General features: G+C 40.2%; 2 protein-coding genes across 4 annotated transcripts; both read right to left on the bottom strand.

The window, feature by feature from the left end:
* Window positions 1-571: 571 nt before the first annotated feature.
* Window positions 572-6,250, bottom strand: LOC111334519 (collagen triple helix repeat-containing protein 1). Of its 2 annotated transcripts, XM_022940275.2 has the most exons (5): window positions 6,118-6,250; window positions 4,794-4,856; window positions 3,494-3,579; window positions 2,673-2,930; window positions 572-1,147 (listed from the first exon to the last, which is right to left on the bottom strand). In XM_022940275.2, the coding sequence occupies exons 2-5, from the start codon at window positions 4,804-4,806 to the stop codon at window positions 788-790; spliced, it is 717 nt and encodes a 238-aa protein (XP_022796010.1). In that variant the 5' UTR covers window positions 4,807-4,856; window positions 6,118-6,250; the 3' UTR covers window positions 572-787. The 2 variants fall into 2 exon arrangements, with proteins under 2 accessions (XP_022796010.1, XP_088607780.1); XM_088751654.1 differs by lacking the exons at window positions 4,794-4,856; window positions 6,118-6,250 and adding an exon at window positions 4,289-4,312.
* A 132-nt stretch (window positions 6,251-6,382) lies between these two features.
* Window positions 6,383-12,092, bottom strand: LOC111334517 (uncharacterized). Of its 2 annotated transcripts, XR_015998295.1 has the most exons (2): window positions 10,388-12,092; window positions 6,383-7,911 (listed from the first exon to the last, which is right to left on the bottom strand). XR_015998295.1 is itself a non-coding variant. In XM_022940274.2 (1 exon), the coding sequence occupies exon 1, from the start codon at window positions 11,683-11,685 to the stop codon at window positions 10,456-10,458; it is 1,230 nt and encodes a 409-aa protein (XP_022796009.1). In that variant the 5' UTR covers window positions 11,686-12,092; the 3' UTR covers window positions 10,028-10,455. The 2 variants fall into 2 exon arrangements, 1 of the variants encoding a protein (XP_022796009.1); XM_022940274.2 differs by lacking the exon at window positions 6,383-7,911 and having other exon boundaries at window positions 10,028-12,092.
* Window positions 12,093-18,474: the final 6,382 nt, after the last annotated feature.

The following is an 18,474-nucleotide window of genomic DNA, read 5'->3' as shown; positions in this document are numbered from 1 at the left end:
TGTTCCCTTATTCATTAGTTTAAATCAATGTTTTCATTGACTTAAAACCTGCAGACTTAAAGCGGACATTACCAGCTCCAGACCTCAAATTGTTAGCTAAATTTGACCCATATGAGACATCTCTTAAGCAAAGGTGGGGTTAAATATCGGCAAAGAGCCAAGTACGTATAAAGAAGGCAACGAAGACCTGAAGAGAAGGCCGGAGCATGGGAGGGGCGGAAAAATTCTTCTACAGTACCGAAAATCTGTGTTCGGATGTTAACACGATGGGAGTGAAGGCGAGAAGGACCAGGAGAGAAACTGACCTTGCCTATGACCTTGGTGCATCGGGCTATTTGATCTGACCTCATTTGATTGGCTTAAGCTCTGTGATTAGCACACGTTCCTTGCCCCATGCAAAGGCACACCTAAATACTTTTAAAACTATATATATGACGGGCCTCGAGATAAAATCACATTATGCTTTTGTCATAATGTTGGCCTTTTTGTAAATTGTTTTTTCTGAGCTTCACAGGCGGCGCTACCGAAGCCCATGCTAGTATACGTAAAATATAAGGACTGAGCAGAGGAATGATCTGTCGAACGAAATTTATTAAGATTTTTGAGATAGATGTCCTAAAAGTTGGTTTACACGAAATATATTGCACCCGCTGAGCTAAACCTTTGTTTAGAACAAAACCTCAGGCTGATAGGTCGGCTGGATTTTTTTTTTTTTCTTCTAACTCCTACGCTTCTAAACAGATCTTTCATAAATGAGCTGCTTACAGATTTAATTTTCCCAGAAAAGCTAAGCCTGTGGTGGTGGCACTTCCTCCACATAGATTCTAGTTAACGAATTCCAGCCGGTGTACGCATCAACGCCGCCTCCAAAACCGGGGCAGTTACCGACCGAGAAACCCACTGTAACTTGGCCTTTGGCAATGTTCATGCATACACCTTCAACATGGCGGATACGGTGGATATTTTGCGTATTCCTGCCCTTCCAGAGATAGAGAAGACCTTCTATAACACCTGGAGTGGTGCATTCCGCACCATTAAAGGTGAAGTACCATCGTTTGCAGCACGAATCGCAGTTGAAGATGCGAAAATCTCCATTCCAGAAAACACGTAACCCGGTGTTGTCTGACTCCTTGTTGAAAACGCATTGCTAAAAAATTAAGGGAAATATTTAAGATAGTTAGCGAAAATCTCTCTTGAGTGTTCAAGATTTCACAAGGTCTTAATGTGTGGACCTAATCTTTGCGTTCTGGCCAAATGAAACATGATCTGTAGATTTGACTTCTTGGATGTATGCTAGTTCAGTCATAAGGAGACAGAGATGAAAAAATAAGGGCGTTGATCGGGATGTGTTGATTTCAGTTCAGCTATTTTGATCTTGCGACCAAGGCAATACGGTTTTGTTGTGTCACAACAGTTTTCATCATTTTTATGAAGGTTTGTGCATAAAAAAAATGAATTTGCAATGTTTGGCTAGCCTAAAATTTCATCAACCTTCGCTTTTTACACCTAATTTTCAATAGTTATCAACACAGGTGGGGAGGTGGTCGACCGTATGTTTTACGCTCTTATGAAACACGCCAAGATAAGCCAATCAGGATCCTTGTTGGAGTGGTTCAACTAATCTGATTGGTTAAATAAGACCAAAGCTGTCAAAAATGTCAAACCATTAAAGTTCTTCATCTGCAACTGCAATAGTTCACAAACTGAAATATATCGGTATGCAACACTTTTGCCTGTATTTTTTACTCAGTACAGAATATAAAAGTGAAATGTTTGGTGAAATTCAGCAGATAACAATCAGTAATAAAACTGTTCGTGGCTTGTTTTTTCTGAATGAACGACAGCCGAATTCACAGGAACATGAAGATTCCTCGTAAAACTCGGCTGCTGTGACTGATGGGGCCTTCCACTCAACGTATCGGAAAGGATATCAGAGCATGCGTTATAATAACGTCAACTACGGCATTTGGCATGTTTGCAAACCTAAGTTTCATGGTTCTTCTGTTGCTACTTACCGGCTCGCTCGTTCCGAAATTTCACTTTTAATGGACAACGGAAAAAGCTAGCGACAAGTCCGAGAGATGGTTGGAAATTGTAAAAATTGACAGATGGCGTGACACCGTTTAGCTCAGCTCAGTGTTACATTTTAAGATAAAACACGCTCTCTCAACAAATGACAGCGCGCGTAATATCTAAACCTTATTATAACTCCGAATATTGAATTTGTACTGAATTTTCTAATTGGTTCACTCAACTCCGGCTATCAGCTCATACTGAGTCACCCAATATGGAAATGCCTGATTGGGTCAACAGTTGCGGAGCTGGAAAAAGCTCCCATTTTTTCAAACGTTCAGAATTTGATAAATTTGATAAAACAGTTATTCAATTCGCGCTTGCTGTGAAGAGATTGGACAAATCAAAATCGGCGCTACGCTCCTCGTTGGCTATGTATCATCTCCTATCCAACTCGCGTTCATCGAATAACTGTTAGATACTCGGTAACCTAAGTGAAATTAACATATCCCAAGGCCTGGACCAGAAGCCTCCTTTTCTGTCTCCTTATGATCTATTCATTTATGCAGGTTCAGCGGTATGTTTACGAGTTATTGGTCAGGTAACCAGCTACCCCAAAACTACCATTCACTCGTTGGTAAGTAATAATGTATGCCTACCGCGACTTGACCATTATCTCTGCCATCATTGAGTTTATTAAAAACGCACTGCTTCCAACTACCACCCAGTGGACCGGGTGGACCTTGAGGACCAGTGCTACCTGTCTCGCCTTTTGTGCCTGGTGGCCCTTGTGCACCATTTACCCCAGGGTTCCCCGGTAGACCGGATGCTCCATTTGAACCGGGTGTCCCGGGAACTCCCGGAACTCCCGGAACACAACCTCTTTTGCAGGATGACGACGACGATGAGTCTGAACACTAAAGAGAATTAAGGAAAAGGGAGTGCTACTTAATACCCCCGCAGAAAAGCTCCTGATTTCACCAAGGGGTATATCACGATCATCCACTAATGTGAGGGAAAATTTTATTATTCTAATACTAATGCAACCTTTCTGATTGTAAAATAGAAGAGAACCAAAGCAGGATTATGATAATTACCCCTAAAAGATAGATAAATGAATTGATAAAAAATCATTAATCGATACTGAAATATGAGAGAAAATGAAAGGTGATCTTAGCAGATTTGAGTTTATTGATCAAAGTCATTCTAACGAGGTCCTTGGACAATTATCCAGAACTGAGGTAAAAACTTAGCTCATTAGCCTTAAACCAGAAAATGGATATTTATCGCCTTTACAACGTAAAATTTTACCCGTGATCGCGCTAATTTCACTAGTTAAAAAGGTTGCATCAACTGTTCACTCACTCTGCAAGACTTATATTCAAAAGAACGAACATTTTGGAAGGAGAGAGATTTTTTGATTCTATGTTACTGAAAAAAACAACACAGAATCCTCCTTCTGACGAAGAGACAAACTAACCTCGTTCCAAGCATACTCTTTGGCAGTAACAGACAAGTAAGGTAACAGGAGCACTGTTACTATGGCGATCAACATATTGAATAAACCTGAAGAAATGTTAGACAAGATAGAAACACTCATATTATGAAACATTTTCAAAGCATTTTGGTAACATATTTACTTGGTCGTAGCTAGGTCTTAGCGGTAAAGATGATCGTCCTGTTTTCGTTAAAACTAACGTAACAAGTTAGAAGATGTCTTTAGAGAAGGGACCATTACAGGTGAGGCGTGTAAAACGACGTCATTTTACGAAGAATTGATCTTTCAAAAATCCATTTTATATCATATCAATACGAAGAAAAAAAAAATTGATTTTCAGGAAACTGAACCTCAGCAAAGTAGAAAAAGCAAGGCACCAAGAGTCTATCGACTTGTAAAACGTTAGCTTGAAGTAATGCAAATATTTTCACTCCTATTTTATTGCATAAGACCGATTATCACGTCATTAAGTGCAAGGAGTGTGTTTTTTTCCTGTTTGCAGTCAAATGATTGTTTGCTTGGCAAAGACACAATCACTGGAGTTAATTAGCTTAGCTCCAGACAATAGATCGGACAAACAGAACTCTTAGACTGTGGCAATCTTTGTTCAAATGGGCGGTTATGTGGACACGCGAAGCAGACAATTCTGAGCTTGGCAAGCCCGGTCGAGTAATGGAATGTAAAAAAAAAAAATAGATGTTGACGTTCAGAAGACTGAACCTCGACAAAGAAAGAAGAGGAAGGCACTAAGTTATTTACACGAAGTATAACTCTAACCACAGTCATACGCAATCGGTGAACTTCAGGCTTTCTCTCAGTTAAAGGATTGATTGAATAAGATGACTGTTCTTTCATTGTCAACGTTTGGCCCTTTGGACCGGCACTATTTAAAAATTAAACGTTCTGATAAAAGGTCTAGCTAAGTTGAAGATTGTTTAAGACGCGGTTTGTTAAACTGTGGCTTAACTTTGTTTAATAACCGGACCTAAGAGTCTATCAACTTCTAAAATATTCGCTTTAAGTAATGCAAATATTTTCATTCATATTTAGTAAGCAGATCTAGAGGTGTCGAGAACTGTTTGTACAAGCGGGTTGTCGCGTAATTTGCTGTCCTTTCGTCAGTCCCTGGTTTACCACGGCTGGTAGAAAAGTTTTGGCGGTTAAGACGAGTTTCCGGGACTGTTAATTGTTGTTCAGGCGAGGTGGCGAAGAGAAAGAAGAACTGGTCAACAGGTCGAAGGCAAAAACAGCTAAACTCAAATAGGAAGTACGTATTACTCACCAAGTTGATGCATAATCCAACCAACTTCGCTGAGTCACTGCACAGTCGAATTACCTGTTGAGCCTAACGAAGGTAAAAAGGATACACATTTTTATATAATCATATAACCAATGAAATCAAACAAGGAACTTATGCAAATACTGATGTTTTACAAACAGGAAAATGTGTTCCACACTCATTACGTACTGAATTAATCAATTTTTCGGCACGAGTGAAGTTTTTTGTTTCGATAATGACCTAGGAACGGCCTTGTAAAGGATTTCATAACAAGGAAGTTATGCAAATACTGAGGTTTTGTTAAAAGGAAAAAATGTTCCAACCCACTGATCAATTTAATTGTTTGTTTGCACGATCGAAATTTTTTGTTTCAATGATGACATGGGAAAGGCTTTGTAAGGGATTAAAAATTGAAAAATTTAGTCGAACACGAAAGAGTTGTATATCTTTCTGTCATCCAAAAATATACTAATGAGGTGCTTAAAAAGACAATTGTACTTAATAGGCAGAACATTGACACAATTCTTTAAAAAATGGATATTTTCAAATCATTTTGCTCGTTAAGTTAACACGAGGAAAGCACCTCGATTTATGAGAACTAGATGGATATTTTCAGCGCACATGCATGGGGCACCAAAAGAAAATTTTCACGCAGGCAGAGTTTTATATCAAAAATTTTTTTAAAGCTGGAACTTTTTTTGTTGAAAGAGGGTTGTTCGGCGATAAATCTGCGAATTTCAAACTAAAAATAGCACAAAATTTATGATCATGCTATGTGGTAGACTCTCAGAATGAAACCCTCTAAGAATCTTTTTGAATGGGGAAATTATGTCATGTGCCTAAACAGGCCTCCACTTGGAGAACTTATCGAAGATGTTGTTAGAGACGGGACTATATTACAGGAAAGCAGATACGTCATTTTACGAACGGTCAATCTCCCAAAAATTCATTTTATACTCATATCAATAAGAACAAAAAAAAAACCGATGTTCAGAAAACTGAACCTCAAAAACTTGGACAAAGGAATGAAGAACCTAGAGAATATTTTTATTCCTATTTCGTAAACAAAGTTGTCGAGAACTGTTTGCGCAAGCCGAGTTGTCGAGTAATTTGCTACACCTTTGGTCTTTCGTTGGTTGAGCTGATAGACAGGTAATGGTGGTTGAGACGAGATTTCGAGACTGTTACTGTTTAGGATAGGTGGCGAAAAGAGGGAAGAGTAGTTCGCGTGAGTTTTGCGAAAAGAAATTTGTTCCAGCTATGGAGAAGTCAATAGATCGAAGGCAAAAAAACAGCTAAATTCAAATAGGAAGTAAGTATCACTCACCAAGTTGTTGCACAATCCAACCAAGTTCGGTCCGTATTTGCACAGTCGAATTATCCGTTAACAATAGTGAAGGTAGTTATGATACACCTTTTTATATATTTATAGAACCGATGAAATCAAATGAGGAACTTATGCAAATTCTGGGGTAAAAGAAAAAATTTTTCAATTGACGGAAGCAATTTGTTTGCACTAGTGACTACGGAGCGGGATTTTAGAGGCTGAAAAGTTAGAGACTCAAGACTTTGGCTAGCAAGAAGAGTTGTAGATCTCCCCATATTCTGAAAAGAAGAATCAAAGTCGTTTGGAGGCGTGCTATTAGTTAGTTTCCCTAAAGCCAAATAGCTGCTCGTGCGTAACCAAATAACTACGCTAAAAATATATGAGAGCGCTGTTTTTTTTTTTTGTTTTTTTTTTTAGAAAAACCGCTACACTTTGTGTATCAAATAAAACTTCATTAAATGCAAAATGCGATAAAATTATAGGCTACTTTAGTTATTCCTAGGCTAAAGTGAATGACCGATATCTTATTCGTCTCAATCAGAGCAGAAATTAAGGTGAATGGTTTAAAATATTTCAAATTGTCAGTGCTACATTCAAATGGCATCGGGAGGGCATGGAGGTTCGCTCCGTAGTGCGCTAGAATAAAAGAACTTTCTAAATTCACAAGGGAAGAATGCAGAGTCACTTATAAAATGGTAACATGGCGAAGCGTGTAAGTAAAGGTAACCCTTGTTGAAAGGCTTAGTCTGCCATTCAAATGTTAGGTTCAAAGTTCAAGTTACAGAAAACTTTCACAACTGGGGGATGACATCGTTTCTTCACGTACCGAAGACAATGGCACAATCGCGGTACAGTGATAAGTAAAGAACATAACTTTCGACTGCATGTTTTGCCATACTTTTTGAATGCTTAGTTTTATTTGGGAAAACTTTCACTATATAATTGGATCATGTGGACTCTGTATTTGTCTTTGTCTCTTTCTATAGGAATTTATTAGGAACTTAGATGAGGACATGGTCCGAAAGCTGGCAATGTGTGGGCTTAGGAGAGGGGTCGGAAGTACTGATCATATCCAATCTCCCCTAATAATGAAATATGAAATATGACATGGATGATGAAGAAAATCATGAAGTAAATCCTCAGCTTGAGGGTGCACTACATGTCGAGGCATGCCTCCCACCAGAACTTAGGTAGGCCCGTCAGGAAATCAGCTAGTTGAAGTTATACAAGTCTATGCTAATAAAGGCATGTATATAGTCTGATCGCTCAAACGATTCCAACTTCATTAAGATTTCTTGCTGAAATATTACACAAAGTAATTAGTAAACCCTGTGTTAAGAACAAAATTCTACCCGACCTATCATAGTTGGATTTTTCTAAATGGGTGTTTCATAAATGAGCTGCTTAGAGGATCGGTCTCTTTATATAAGCTAAGTCTATATATGGTGCTGGTACCTCCTCTACGTAGATTCGGCTGACTAAGTTCCAGCCGTTGTAGGCATCAGCACCGCTTCCATAACCACTGCAGTCACTGACTGAGAAACCCACTGTGACTTCTCCCATGGCAAGGGTCTCGCATACACCTTCAATATGGCGGACACGGTGAATATCTTGCGTACTTTTACCTATCCACAAATAGAGAATACCGTCGATGGTACCAGGAGTGGTTTATTCAGTACCGTTAAAGGTGAAGTACCAGCGTTTTCAGCACGTATCGCAGTTGTGGATGCGAAAATCTCCGTTCCAGAAAACGCGCAACCCAGTGCTCTCTGACTCCTTGTTGAAAACACATTCCTACAAATATTTTGAAGTGAAGCATTGAAGAGAGTTAGCAAAGATTTCGCCTTTTGAATGCCATAGGACAGTTAACCTACACTCAAGCGGGAGCTACGTCAAAGTATGCTATGATGATTTAAAGTTTGATTTACTCTCACGCTTCAAATATGAGCGCGTGCTGAAGGGCTGCGAACCCCCGTTTTTCTTTTTGGAAATGTTGCTTCCAAACATCTATCTTTCAAGCAATATTTCGCAATCACAGAAAGGAATATTCATGTGTAATTTTCTTAATCCACCAAGGTACAACTCTGTTACTGATGAACAACGGCCAGGGTCGCCACAGCCGCAAAATGAGTGCACATACCTGTAACACGCGAGAAACTCACGCGTTTAAAGGAATGGGAACGACAATATTTCTATTATAGTTACTGCAACACTATCAAAGCAAAATGGAGGCATTTTTAAAATTCCCATTCATTATATGCTTTCATTTTTCGGGGATAAGTTCAGACCAAAGCAGATAAGGTTGTCGCTTTAAGGGAAGTTTCCGTCGAACCTCCGCCGACACATTTCTCACTCAACGAAAAAGGTATTGTGGTAACAGGTGTGAATTTAACTTGAACTGCTCTCACTTGTTATCACTTGTTAAGACGTCACTGAGCCGTGCGTTTTTCTAAGAGCCCAACGCTCGTCAATTATTAGGATCAACACAAGGTGAATCATCAACACACCAATAATGTGCCACTCGTAGCTAATGGTGAAAAAAAAAATGGAAATCAGTGTACTGCTCAAGAGAAATAAGTAAGTTACAAAGAGAAAAACTTTGTGTTCAAGTTACATTCCGTAAAACTGGGTTGAATGCAATACATAACCGGTCACTAGCTGTGGAAGCCCACACTAAACTCAGGAAAGACACGAAGAAAGAAATTAGTTAAATGATCTTTACTAGTTGTTACAAACTCACAGCGTAGAGCGCTGGTGAGTAAACCGTGGCTGCTTCAAAAAATCGGACATAATTGCTGTAATAATGTGGAGTGGCATCGGCATCCCCCAGTGAACCTCCCTATAGCATATCTTGAAATTCAGTTCCGACAGATCTTAAGTTGTGCCAAAGCGGACGAGAATGGATTAAGTAGGTGCACCAAGGACTATCAGCCGGATATCTGTCGGCCACTTCGGTATTTGGCAAGGCGGACACGATGAAAATGGTGAAAACTGTGGATACGGTAAACACGATGGGCGCGGTGGACACGGTAGACATGCTGGACAAGATGCCATTCTTGAGAAGACTCTTTAGCTTGTTTATCTGTAGATTCTAGAGAGCTGTTTCCTTTAAAACTCAGTCATGTTGAACGGAATGCTGAATTTTTAAGCATCTGTTGGTGAAATGAAGTTCCGGTGCCGCTTAAGCTTAGGGTTTTTCCGGGACTATCAGGAACATTTTAAACAATCCTCGTAACGAGTTGGACTCGCGTTGAATGCTGGGGCTGAAATAGTGGATGTTTACGTGTAACTGTTGTGTCCCAAATTTCCACAGCCATAAGTCGAGGGAAGGAGGATAGAAGCGAGGGATCGAGCATACGTACGTACGTGCGGGCGAGCGAGCGAACAAGCGACCTAGCGGATGTTATCCATCATTATTCACAACAAAAACTGCATGACCCCGACACCCATTGTAAGCCCCAACCTCTATGTGAAAAATGATGATAGCCCGTGGCTTTGTAACTAGATGAGGATTAAACCGGATCGCTCGATTGTCTCGAGGAAATTTGACTATGACTTGACTATGGCTGTAATAATCATGGGACTTTCTTTGCGCGATATACCTGAGGACCAGACGTATTTCAGGCAAAAACATTTTACCTTATGAATAGGAATTTTTTTTTTTACAACCGGGAAAATGATTAATTTTATTCCAGCCGAAAGGTTGAGCACTGACCATCACGTCAAGTGCGGTTTCGTGTTTCACTGACTTTTAACTTTCTTTGTCTTATAATCTGACAAACTACTAAGAAACTATAGGTAACACACAGGAACGAAAATTCAAAGTTCATGTTTGTTTGATGAAATTGAAGGGAAGGCTTGAAAAAATTTAATGTTGACTAAAAACAATTAACAAAGCACTGAAATGGTATCACGAGTTAAACCGCGTAGTTTTATTTAGTTATCAATCAACAACCTTCCCCGATATTAGTTATATGCTTTTGAACCAAAGTATGATATTGCAATTAGGGTACTCTTTTTTGTCTCGATAAATTTCCGCAATCGTTTAACGCAGAGAACGCCTGACTTTAATGTACACATGAACGAATATAAACTAAACAAACCATATTTTTCAGTTATCACCGGCCTCCTACAACTCTTTAGGCTTTACACTCAGTTGTCTGCTGCCAGTTTTGAGTCTACCGAAACATCGCATAAGACTTAGGACACATGATAAAATAAATAAAGTAACTAAGTACCGCTGGGATTTCACTTCTAGTTTAACTGTTACCTGCTGAATTGTACTGCCTATTGCCTGTCTGCCCACTTAAAGGATAGTCAGCAATTTTCGCAATTTTGTTACTCATCTTCTTTCCGAAACCCTTGATTTATGATCACCACTTGGGACGCTTGAGAAGTTATGGAGACTCTCGCTACTGGTATTTCACTGGGTGATAAATTTTCGTTCCTCTCCATTGTCGAATAACTGCCCGTTTCTTTGGTTAAGAAACGAAAGTGAGTAACTCTCGCCACCGCTCCAATGACAGAAAACAAACAGACGCAAACAGTGACAGGCTGCGAGTACCAAGTGTTGGAGTATGGACTGGTGAGGTAGAACATAAGGATCATGGCGATGTTCTCGACCGCAAACAAGACGTTGAAAAACAATCGCATTCTTGTTGATAGCATCCTCTTATTTTCGTTATCTTCATCGTGAATCTTTACCGACCAATCATCTCTCAGCCAGTTGAGGAAGAAGAACAGGATCAAAATAAGCGCCGTTCCTCGGTCACCGCCACATCTGCCGCAGATACAAATGGCCTCTGCAACCAATACCGCAAATGAATGGCATGTTAATATCACGATAACCCACCACTTATAACTGACCATAAAGTAACTGATGGCAAACAGACGACTGCTCAAGAGGACTGCGTGAGTCAAGAAAAGCAAAAGTTTGTGTTTCATCCTCAGGACGTGGATCTGAGTCTCTCCCTTTTGCAGCAACTCGTCGGCTGTCGTAAACGCCCAGGCTAAACTAAGGAAAGACACAGGTAAAGAGATCATTTGAATGATCTTCACTGGTTCCTGTTGCACACTCATGGCGTACAGCTGAAGAATGAACTGGGGGATTGATTCAAGAACTGCTTCAAAGAGCAGAGCTAACTCGCTGTGGAACAGAAGCTCTTCAATATTCCATTTGTCATCAGTATCTTCGCTTAAGTCGCCCTGATTACCTTGCCAAAGCGTCTTAAAATTCTTCAAGCAGAAAATAAAACCTTGTAGTCTTGCCAAAGCCGCTGAGAACGGATTGAAACCACAAAGCAAAACTTGTAAAAAAATATTTTTGTAACTCGACGTCGGCCTTTGAAACTCTTCCAACTTAAGCATACAAAAGAGCAACGAGAAAACAAAACAAGGCAAGATAATAAAAGTTAGCCCCACGGCGAACCATGTCTTGTGATCTTCGCGATAGAATCCCACTAGTGTAAGTATATCGGTGATGGGATCAGCAAAGCCAACAATGGTTCCGCCCAAGAAGATAAACGTGCTGTACCACTTTAGGCAAGCTACCAGTTTTAGTTCCCCCATACTTCTTCGGTGTAGTTCAAGTTGAGAACGTAAAGTAGCGATGTGATTTTTTGCCTCAGCTAGCAAAAACAGGAATTAAAATCAACTTCCGGTGTTCTAGACCTCGTGGTTTTCTGAGAAAATCAGGAAAAGAATAGCACTAAATTAGCCTCCCTTGAAGTCATTTATTCATGTTTTTCTCGTTGCCATGCACCCACCAATAACGTAGCTCCATTTTCTGCCTTTAAAAGCACACACAACCCACAATTCCTCTATTCGCTCCGACGAAGGGCTAACGCTCGAAACGTCAGCTTTTGTAATCATTACGGTGGCCAATTTACCATTTCAACTTTTGTTGATATATCCAAATTATTTCGTTACTCCCACCGACGCAGCCCCAAACAGTTTCTTTCGAAACTATCAGCCTTTATCCCTTGGAGTCACATTACCTGTTTCCTCATAGCAGTTGGGAAGTATTGTATTTCAGTGACCTCAGTTATAAAGCTAACTAGACGCATAGCTGCGTGAACTTGGGCTTTCAATATCGCATATCTGGAGCTATCCTTAGGGGACTGCCATATACGTCGCGCTACAGTCGAATTTAATTCCACTAAATTCGTCGTTCCGTCGACATACATCGTGGTGTGGTTTTATGCGTCGAAATCAATACGGTCGAATTGAATTCTCTTCCCAAATCCAGTGTCTCTGGTCAGAGGTGTCACTCGAAAAACTCGCCCCGGGTCACTGCGGGCTCCCAAAATAAATTAAGAAAATGTATGCATTTCATTCAGACGCAAGTACGACGTTAAAACTGAAGACGCGTTATCGATGTTTTATCCGTCTTACTAAGACGGATAAAACGTCTAGGACGAATTCAATTTATCAGACGAATTTAATTCGTTTTAGACGTCGCGCTATCGTCGAATATAATTGCTTGTGGGACCTTAAATTAAATTCGTCTGAATTAAATTCGACTGTAGCGCGACGTATAAACCAAGCCTTCTGTTGTCACGCAATTTCGTCTTTGCCGGTCATGAATAAGTCTACTTGTGCTTGTTTTTGTCTGCTGGAGTGTAATTAATGTTGTTATGGTACTTGATAACAATCAAAATAACATATTACCATATGGGAGTAGGTTACTACAGATTTCAAAGGTTAAAATTCAAGGACTTTTCATTGACTTTGAAGGCCAAGTTTTAGAAAATTGAAGGACCACTTTTGGAAAGGTTTGCATAAGCAATTTTAAAATTATTTAATATTATTTCTCAGCTTTTCCATGAAAGTACTGTAATTTTCAACTTGAAAATTGCTTAGGAAAAAGCATTGCAAAAAATCAAGCCCTAGTCCTCAAATTCAAGTACTTTCAAGAAGGCCTTGAATCTTTTATTTTTAAATTCAAGCATCTTCAAGGACTTCAAGGCTTTTACAAGCCTTGAGTAGGTAATGTATTTGCCTTTTAACTGGAAGGAGAAGGGAATTTTTCATCTATTACTGGTACCGAGTCATAGTTTGTTGCCAAGTGATCACCCAATGGGAGTTGTCAGAAATCTGCAGTAGATTGAAGTAATATTACTGTTCAGTAGTTCATACTGTTTTAAATAGAAAAATCTCTGGATATTGGATATTGTTGATGGCCACAACAAGGGAAGCAGTGCTATTTACAGTTTTAGTATATTCAATTAGAGGCGTTTGACTTTCATTGAAGACCAAGAGAGAATACACATATTTTGACCTTTTTGTGGGTTTAAAAAATACATATACAAAAAACTGAAAACCACATCAAAAACCCTGTGCATTCACTATTATTTCTTACAAGATTTTCACGATTTGATTTGCCATGAACTGAATCAGAATATATTCCTTCATTGTAATCACTTTTGAGATCTAAACTTACTTCAGTTCCCCAAACATTAACAGTTTTTGGCAAGTCATCTGATGGAAAATACTTGTATAAAGATCAATTTTCATATAATCTTTTGCCATACTGAATAACATTCGATAAGCCTGTTTGAATTCCAATAACTACATGATTTTATTACGGAGTAGCAGAGTGAATAGACAGCTACAGCACAACTCACATTGAACTTTCTGGTTTCAAAGGCATGACTGAAAAAGGGTACTATTTTGGACTTTATTAATTTTAACCCCTTTCAACTCAAATATATCATTATTATGTATACTCTTAAAATAATGTACTATGCTATTCAGTGATGATACTTCAAGCAGCACACATGTACCTTAAGGATGGCTTCTACAAATGGGTGGGTACATTTCGTTGACCCCCAGTCCATGGACTACCCTCGATGGACTACCTAAATGGACTACCCATATGGACTACCAAAGGAAGATTAGTCGGGTATCCCATTAGCCCTTGCGCATTATTATCGATGAGAAGGTCTCACATTGCATCGAATTCGAGTGCACGCGCTAGAAAGTCCACTGAATTTTAAACGGCTGTTTGTCCTTATTCAGGAGCACGGAAGGTGATTTCAACGGTTTTATGTATTCTTGTAACAATTAAGTTGAGTTTAGTACTTGGACCTGCTCTTCTCTAAATGGAAAAAAACGCCTTTGTTATGAGTGGTATGCACGACTGAGTGGCTTTGTTTATGCGCTTTACTTTAACGCGTGATCGATATTTGCCTGTTGTGCTACTATTGGTGGGTACTTAAGCATATTCTTCCTCCTGGTGGTGCCTGAATAATGGCACTTCTCAATATTAGCGAAGGTCCCCTTAAGTCCCCAAATTTTGTAGGAATGTGTGGCCGTTGAAAATTGCTTAAATTGGCGCCAAAATTTTGACGTCTTTCCTCGACTGGTGTATCATCCGGCCCGCTTTTGATAGATCAATAGCCTTTGTATTGAATGCCCCTTTTAGTACATCTGTGTACAGGTTTGCTCCTGAATTAAGGCTAGTATCTTGTGATGGAGTGTTTTCTTTATTTCTTTTGGTAACTCGAGTCGCTTGCCACTTCTTCGGAAGACTGGCTTTTCACGGCGATTTTTCCTTTCGTCGGGTAGCAACTGCAATATTACAATTTGAGACTTGTAAGTCTAGCCAGGGCATTTCTGGGATGTTGTTATCTCCTTCACATTCGTCATATGGTCGAATATCCGAAGCCGCAAGAGACCGATTTTCGACGTAATCGAAGTCGAAGATTATAATCACTGAAGGTCTTCGATCTTCGCTTTCATCCTCTAGCTGTTTGGGTAAATTGAAAGAGTATCACATTGAAAGCCTGGAAGTCTCGGACAACAAGCCAAATTGGAAAGTTTGATTTAAGTCTGAGCATCGAAATCCAAGCAGTTGACATAAACAAATGATTAGTGGCGAACGCGAGAGCACTTCGCTGTTGAACTGAACTACCTCCATCTCGACTGAGTGACTATCTGACTAGAGCGAATTGATAATATAGTTCGAAGCGTGGAATTGTGGGATACCTGACTAATCCTGTCTTTGGACTACCCTAAATTACCTACCTTTACGCGAGCGAATCAAGCGAAAAGGGGGACTTATTCTCTTTTGTACCAGACGCGTTCAACCGGCGACAACCTGTCAAAAATAAACCGATCTGTCACTTGATAACTAATAACTCCACCTCAATTTGTCGCCCGCTATATTCACACGGCTGTTATTAAAGAGAAAACAAACTGAAATGCTTTGAGAATCTACCTGGACTGCTTGATCGCTCTTGACTGACGCACGGTTGGTGTTGTTTTGTAGCTTTAGTTTAAGCTTCAATGTACTGCTCTAATCATCTGAAGATCGCAATATCCATGAAAATAACTACACTGTAGAGCTGGGCCCAGAGATATTTCCTAGAAAGACAAGGAGGAGAAAAATAAAACCGACGTAACATATTTATGAACCACTTTATTAATATTCATGAGGATTTCAATACACTCATCCTCTCATCCTCCTTTTCTAATATATCAAATGGCAATTTGCGAAGAGCTCTTTTGAAAGATTTTAGCCGAGGAGTTAGTTCTCATAAGTCTAAGGGCTTCGCCGAACTGAACGACTGTCTGTGAATGAACTGCATGCGCGGCTGCAAGTTTCCTTGTCCGTAAGTGTAACTATTTCCTGCAATGTCAGCAGGAAATAGTTACATTCTAGGAAATATCCCTGGGCCCAGCTCTACAGTGTAGTTATTTTCACGGATATTGCGATCCAGGTAGATTCTCGAAGCATTTTCGTTTTCCCCTGAATAACAGCCGTGGGAATATAGCGGGCGACAAATTGAGGTGGAGTTATTAGTGATCAAGTGACAGATAGATTTATTTTCAACAGGTTGTCGCCGGTTGAACGCGTCTGGTACAAAAGAGAATGAAGTCCCTCTTTTCGCTCGATCCGCTCGCGTAAAAGTTGGTAATTTAGGGTAGTCCACATGGGGAGTCCATTTACGTAGTCCATATGGGTAGTCCATTTAGGTAGTCCATCGAGGGTAGTCCATGGACTGGGGGTCAGCGAAATGTACCCACCCTCTACAATAGACATCCCTTGCACGAGTATCGAATATTTTAAAGCCCACATTACCTTTACAATAGATAGCAACTGCAGTACATCCTAATGTCACGACCAAATTGTTGAAATTTTCGGATGTGATTGAAAGGCTCTTCAGTCTTGAACACATTTAAAAGTGTGGATAATACTGTCTGTATTAAAAATTGCAACACATCGTTGTCCTGAATTTTGTCCGAATACCAACTCATTAGCTTGGCTATATGGTGTCATTATTGTTTTGCTAGGGTCAATGTACATTGGAGAAGGACCAGGGTTTTTCTCTATACCTGAACTCAGTTGAAATTTACAACAGTTTCATTCGTGTGTCTGACTCTTATAAAGACACTGGGTCTTTTACAAGAAAATATTGATAATTATTACACGACTCGGGCAGTAAGAGGGCCAATAACTAAAATCAACCAATCAAAATGCTCTATTGCCGGTCAATATTCTCTCAGTATTGGACCGGGCACTGTCCCGAATGGTCCCGAATGATACCGCAATTGTGTCCCTTTGAACTTCAGTCGTATAATAAATTTCTTCTGAACCAAGCTTGCTCGGGACCGTACTGGAAGAATATCGGCCCACGGTCTTTTTAGTACGGACCGCGCAGCGCTCGGTCCGTACTGTCAAGACCTCGGGCCGATATTCTCCCAGTGCGGCCCTCGCGCTTGGTTAATAAGATATATATATATATACTGACTTGCTCTAGACTTCAATTTAATTATCCTTTGATATACCCTCACAGAACAATTCAGCAATTACTTCCTCTCATGCTGTGTAACTTTATTTTATTTAATCTTACACTCTTCGTATTAATTAAGCTTGCAAACATTCTTTGTAACTCTTCTAACCTTCACATAACGACGTAGCCAAGAGGACTTCGGTATGCTTCGACTAATACGCTCATAAACAGATTCCTTCAGTTTTCTGCCCTTTCTTCTGAAACGTTTCAGAGTAGCTTCTGGTATTCTACTGGGCTCAGTCGATCACGTCTAAATACACGGTTGTGTTTACTTGTAAACACAGTATGAGATAGCTCGTTTGATATAGCAGGTTTTGCTTGATATTTAATTCTTTCTTGATAGAAGGTTCACTCGTAAAGGATCGCTCGTAAATTGACCTCTCGTAAAGTTCGCGGACCGATCCATTCCCAAAACGCTCCACAAGTTTTAGTGTGGGTCTACCACGAACGGTGTGTGACTTTGTCTGTATATTGAGCGTGATAGCCATCGATTTTCTTTCGCGTACATGCGCTCTAGGGTACATTCTACGCATGCGCTGACACTTCACGCATGCGCTGCAGTGGAAGTGCGTTTTGTGACTTAACGCGAAAAAAAAATTAAGCCGAATTTATACCTCGGGCGTTTCCTTCGGAAAGCCCGAGTCAATATCGCCTATTTAGTGATGTAGAGTAAGTAGCTGCTAGTTGTGTTGCTGTCCGCTGTCATCCTACTCTTGTGATATGTCACATATGCTTTTTATCACATATTGAGTGATCCTTTTCACAATTTCTCAAAGTAGACCTCCATAAAACTGAAGTCAGCCAGCGGTCATTATCATTACATCATAAATCATGAACAGATTGAGAACGGCCACCATATGTTATTGACAGTAAAGAAATTGATGTCATGGATCAAATAGCCGACTACTCACGCAAAAGAAATTTGTGATACTTAACGTACAGACTGAACTTATTTTGTCACGTACGCTCATGTGATTGATTATCGAGATTAGCTTCCAGTCGTTTGCTTTAACTTATCCCATCATAACTTGATAACTTGGTGAACTGACGGCTTAAATCAAGAATGGCTTCAAAGAGAAGAGCAAAAACACTAAAAACTAAGATGAGGTCTCAAAGATGTTGATATAACAACAGTCTACAATTCATAGGGGTGTATGGGGTGCTAGGGAGTGGTAGTACCTCTGACGGGAAGACATGTCGCACCCTCTGGGGTGGTCCATCCGCTTTGGTCCGCACCTGGCACTCAACTCTCACCTGTGGCTCTAAGTAGCTGTAGCATGCGCAGCGGCCACATCCCGGCAAACCGCTTCGACAGGCGGGCTAAACCAGGTGAGGGTAGCCGTCAGGTCTGAAACCCTCGGTAAACTAGGGAATGTCTACCCAAGCATGTGAAGACTGAACCCGGCGGACTGGGTGGAAGAGATAATCTGATCCAACGGCTACGAAGGCGGGGACAGCAAGGTGTTGTAGAGCGCCAAAAGCACGACATGACAGAAGACGTCGGGGTCATCTACTGCAGCCAAAGAAGCTTCCGGTCTTGACGTCTCTACGTACCACTGGA

The sequence above is a fragment of the Stylophora pistillata genome, chromosome 3 (assembly GCF_964205215.1).
Source record: "Stylophora pistillata chromosome 3, jaStyPist1.2, whole genome shotgun sequence".
In the NCBI taxonomy this organism is placed as follows: Eukaryota; Metazoa; Cnidaria; class Anthozoa; order Scleractinia; family Pocilloporidae; genus Stylophora; species Stylophora pistillata.
The sequence above is the reverse complement of the archived record's forward strand: the minus strand, read 5'-3'. Positions and strand labels throughout refer to the sequence as shown.